This window comes from Pholcus phalangioides, unplaced genomic scaffold, assembly GCF_987345545.1.
Source record: "Pholcus phalangioides strain wild (caught in Gottingen) unplaced genomic scaffold, Ppha-v1.0 ptg000024l_1, whole genome shotgun sequence".
Taxonomy (NCBI): domain Eukaryota; kingdom Metazoa; phylum Arthropoda; class Arachnida; order Araneae; family Pholcidae; genus Pholcus; species Pholcus phalangioides.
Genome location: NW_028301616.1, coordinates 28,466,156 through 28,470,305, shown reverse-complemented (window position 1 = coordinate 28,470,305; position 4,150 = coordinate 28,466,156). Strand labels below are relative to the sequence as shown.

Below are 4,150 nucleotides of genomic sequence, written 5' to 3'. Positions count from 1 at the left end.
CAGTGTCTGATAAGAAGTGTCATGAGTTTCTGACTAACCGGGTAAAATAATCGATGCATCATTATCTGTGATGGTAGCTGCGTCATTATGGGGCGACCTTTGAGATTCATAGTATATTCACATACTAGTTTAATTATATATAAACTGTGTGGTAGACGCAATTGCTTCACTCAGTTCTCCGGTTCACTTGGGTATCAGTACTCTCTCCGCAACTCTCTCTCAAATCAACTTGGTAAGAATTTTTCTATGGCTTCTTGCGTGTTAGATTTTGAAGGGGTTATGCTTAAAACTGGGATATATGTTGTCAAGGAAATGGCTTGCTTCAATTTAGGCACAGGGAGAGTGTATCATTCACTCTACCTGCCACCTTTTCCTAGCGATGAGCTTGCCGATGAAGATTTTAAGCAAATGGTTTGGGTTAGTAAAAATATCCATAATATTGGATGGGAAGAAGGTCTTTTCGACTATAAATTGATGAAAATTCATCTCGTAAGCGTAAATAATAAGTATAGTCAAATTTATGTTAATTGCATGCAGAAAAAAAAATTTCTAGAGCAGCGATTTAATTTGCAAACGGTAGAAGTCTTGAACTTTCCTAAATCGCTAGCAACAAACAGCGTTTCTTGCAGCTTTCACCCTCTGCAAAAGGGTCATTGTGCTAGAGGGAAGGTCATGACGTACGCCGAATGGTTAAAATAAATTTCTAATTTTTTTTAATAATAGTTAAATTTTTTTTTAAATTATTTGTTTATACGTAACAGAAAAAAAAAAAAAACATTTCATGGGCAATAATTTTCATCTATTTTTTCTTATCGTGAGATTTGCGGATTGAATGTGTTGTCACGCTTCTCGTTTAGAAAAAAAAAAAAACTTCGCAGGTCAGCATGCGCTAGGGTGTAAAATAATAATAAATTAAAAAAAAAAAAAAGCGCTTCGTTCCTAGGTGTGAAATATATTTGTAAAAAATAATAATATATATTTAATTGAGAGAGTTGCGGAGAGAAATTGAATGTGTTGTCTCATTTAGAAAAAGATGGAAAGTAACGGCCTCCGCTTCGAATATTCTCGCAACGTGCTGGAGTCTCCCGATGCTGTTCTGCGTCAGCTAGAGTCTGACATTTTGTACCGACCGGCCGAGGAATGCGTCTTCATGTTTGGCAACAAAACCTTTCCGATGCCCCGTCAGCATGCGGGGTACGGTGACCCAGGACTGAACTATAAATTTTCCAGGATGACCCTCCAAGCCCAACCGTGGACACCTCTCCTCTTGGATTTGAAAGCCGTGGTTGAAAGTATCACTGGCTGTGACTACAATTTTGTAGTCATAAACCGCTACTTGGATGGAACCAAGAGCATCTCCCCGCATTCCGATGACGAAGCACAGCTCGTGAAAGATCATCCCATCGCTTGCCTTTCCCTGGGCGTGGAGAGAAAGATCGTGTTCTCCAGAAAAGGTCATCAATCTGTGGACCGCATCCTGGAACACAACAGCCTGCTGACGATGCTGCCTCCAACCAACCAACTGTGGCGTCACGCGATACCAAAGGACGCGAAAGTGAAAGACGTTCGCGTTAGTCTGACGTTTCGAAAAATAATTCGTGAAAAGCGGAAAGCCGTGGCAAAACCACCACCGGCTAAGAGATCACGTAGCGGGTTCAAAAAGGAAGCGCCGCCTCCCAACATCTTCCATGTGGAGGAGAACTTTTTCGTCAGTGTCTTGATCTTCAACGGGGAAGTGCGCGTACACATCCGCGAATACTACGAACGCGATGGACTCATGCATCCGGGTAAAAATGGAGTGACTCTTTCTCCATACGTGTGGGAGTGTTTGAGAACCGAATTCTGTTGCCGCACTAAACTTCAACGCGTCGGCAGAACTTTTCTAGTGTCAGAGAACCTCATCGTGGACTACAGTGGTGATGACGTTTTCATACAGCCTCTACATCGCGGGGACAATAAAACTTTTAAGTGCTCCGAAAACCCCCTGAAAATATCTTTTCCTGCTATCGAAACACTCTTCTGGAGTGATCACGACAAACCGCTTCATACCGTGGTCAGTGAGTTCGTGCAGAAAACGCTTTGCGTTCAATATCTAAAAGTATGTGTGGGCGAAATGCATACTAAAGGGACTAGCTCTATGGATATCACTGACATTGTGGCTAAACTGGTAAGTGAACAAGTTTTTGTTAGCATCGGAAAAATTATTGACTGTCATGGTTGTCGCATGGGATATGCAAATCAGCTGGGTCACGAATGTCTAGAAATGTATGATAACTTAACGTATTATAAATATTTTGACCACGCTTTAACTCTGATTGACTTTCGCGAAGTCGCAAAGACTCTGGTAGAAAATTGCAATGTCGCCGAAAATTGTTTTGATACTATCGATTTTGAGAATTTGAAGTGTAAAATTGAATCATATTATTTGAATAAATGAAAACTTGATTCGTATGAAATGACTCTGTATTTTATTGCTCCTTTGTTTTATTATTTTTTTTACAGCTAAAGTGTTTAAAAAATATCTTGGTGAGAATGAAAACTTTTTTGGGGATTTAATTTGTGTGGAAAGAAAACTTTTTACATAAAAAAGTAAGAACGGGAAAGTTAAAAAAAAAACGATAATTCCCTCTCTTAGCGTTTGAAAACTTCTAGGAAAACTTTTTAGTCAGACTTGGGAAAACCGACATTAAAAAAAAAAAGTTTAATTTAAGAAAGATGAAGACATAAAAAATTTTAATTTAAGAACAACCCCCAATAAAAAATTTAATTTAGGAAAGATCCCTGACATAAACAATTTTAATTTAATAATGACCCCCCCCCTAAAAACAGTAAAGCGCCATCTAGTGTCCCTCATTCTCTTATCGCGGGGCAGCAGCCTCCCTTATCGCGTGGCAGCAAAGGGCAGCTGCTGGGCAGCAAAGGGCAGCACCCATTGTCCCCGAACCGCTAATTTCCCCCTACTGACGCAATTATAAATTTCATAGTAGAGTAGAATACCGTTATAGCGAAAATCTCGTTTTATATATATACATATAACGAACACTTTTCTAATCCTCAAGATAAGTTTACATAGAAAAAAACGGAAAGACCTGGAATTCCTTTATAATGAAGTTTCATTATAACGAAGTGATTTCTCCGGTCTCTTGAAGTGCGTTATACTGGGATTCGACTGTATTTAAAAATTGGAAAATTGTTTTTTTGGAAAATTTGCGTGCACCAACCCCCTTAAAAGTTTCCTCGATTCGCGTGGTTTTTTTTTGGAGCACATTTTTCGTGTTTCTCGTAATGTTAGAACACATTTACGAGTTTCCTACGTTCCTCCTAGAACACAATTCCCAAGATTTCTTGAAATAGCTGTCTAGATTCCCGTGTCTTCTTAGAAAAAATTTTTGCGATTTTACCGTGGTCTCTCTAGAATATTATTTCCTCTATTGCCGTGATGTCTCCCGAAAACATTTTCCGGGATTTGTCGTAGTTTTCCGTAGAATGTAAATTTCGAGATTAAAATAGCACCTGGGGGAATAAATTGAAGGACTTCTCTTTAACATCTGGCAAAGTAAAGTTCCTCAATTTACCACCAGGGGGTGTTTTAAAGTCTCACCATGTATGGGAAGACCAAGAAAGTCACATAAGCGAACAATCAGGTCAGTGAGTGACCAAAAAAAGGGACCTAAAGAGCGAGAGACCAGGTCGGTGAGTAACCGAAAGATTGACCCTATAAAGTTTGTATGAGTATGGGAGTGACCAAAAGAGTGAAATTTAAATAAGGGAACCAGGTCAGGAAGAGATCAAAAGAGTGATGTACAGAGCAATGGACCGTGTCAGTGAGTGACCAAAAGAGTGTCTTGAAGAGTGAGAGATCAGGTCAGTGAGAGCGACCAAAAGAGTGACTAAGAATATGTCAAAGACGAGAGTGACCAAAAGAGGGACTTATAGACTAGCGGGAGCTTAGCAGAGCGTCAAATATAAGGAATAAGTAGTCACGAAAATTAGACTAGAATGAGAGAAGGGCGGCCAAATTTGTGACTAGCCCTAAAGCCCGCCCCTGGACTGCCCTTTGACTCCTGGAACTTATCTTTCAATAATGATCTCATTTTCGTGTAACACTTGTACGCTAATGGATCGAGGGATTCCTTGCCTTAGTGGTTGT

The 4,150-nt window shown here is 39.8% G+C and overlaps 1 protein-coding gene across 1 annotated transcript; it reads left to right on the top strand.

The window, feature by feature from the left end:
* The first annotated feature begins 974 nt into the window (after positions 1-974).
* Positions 975-2,437, top strand: LOC149069143 (uncharacterized). The gene has a single exon (XM_089250348.1). The coding sequence runs from the start codon at positions 1,034-1,036 to the stop codon at positions 2,435-2,437; it is 1,404 nt and encodes a 467-aa protein (XP_089106474.1). The 5' UTR covers positions 975-1,033.
* The last annotated feature ends 1,713 nt before the right edge of the window (positions 2,438-4,150 follow it).

Coding starts and splice junctions, on each gene's coding strand:
- LOC149069143 (XM_089250348.1), top strand. CDS start 1,034: ATGGAAAGTAACGGCCTCCGCTTCGAATATTCTCGCAACGTGCTGGAG.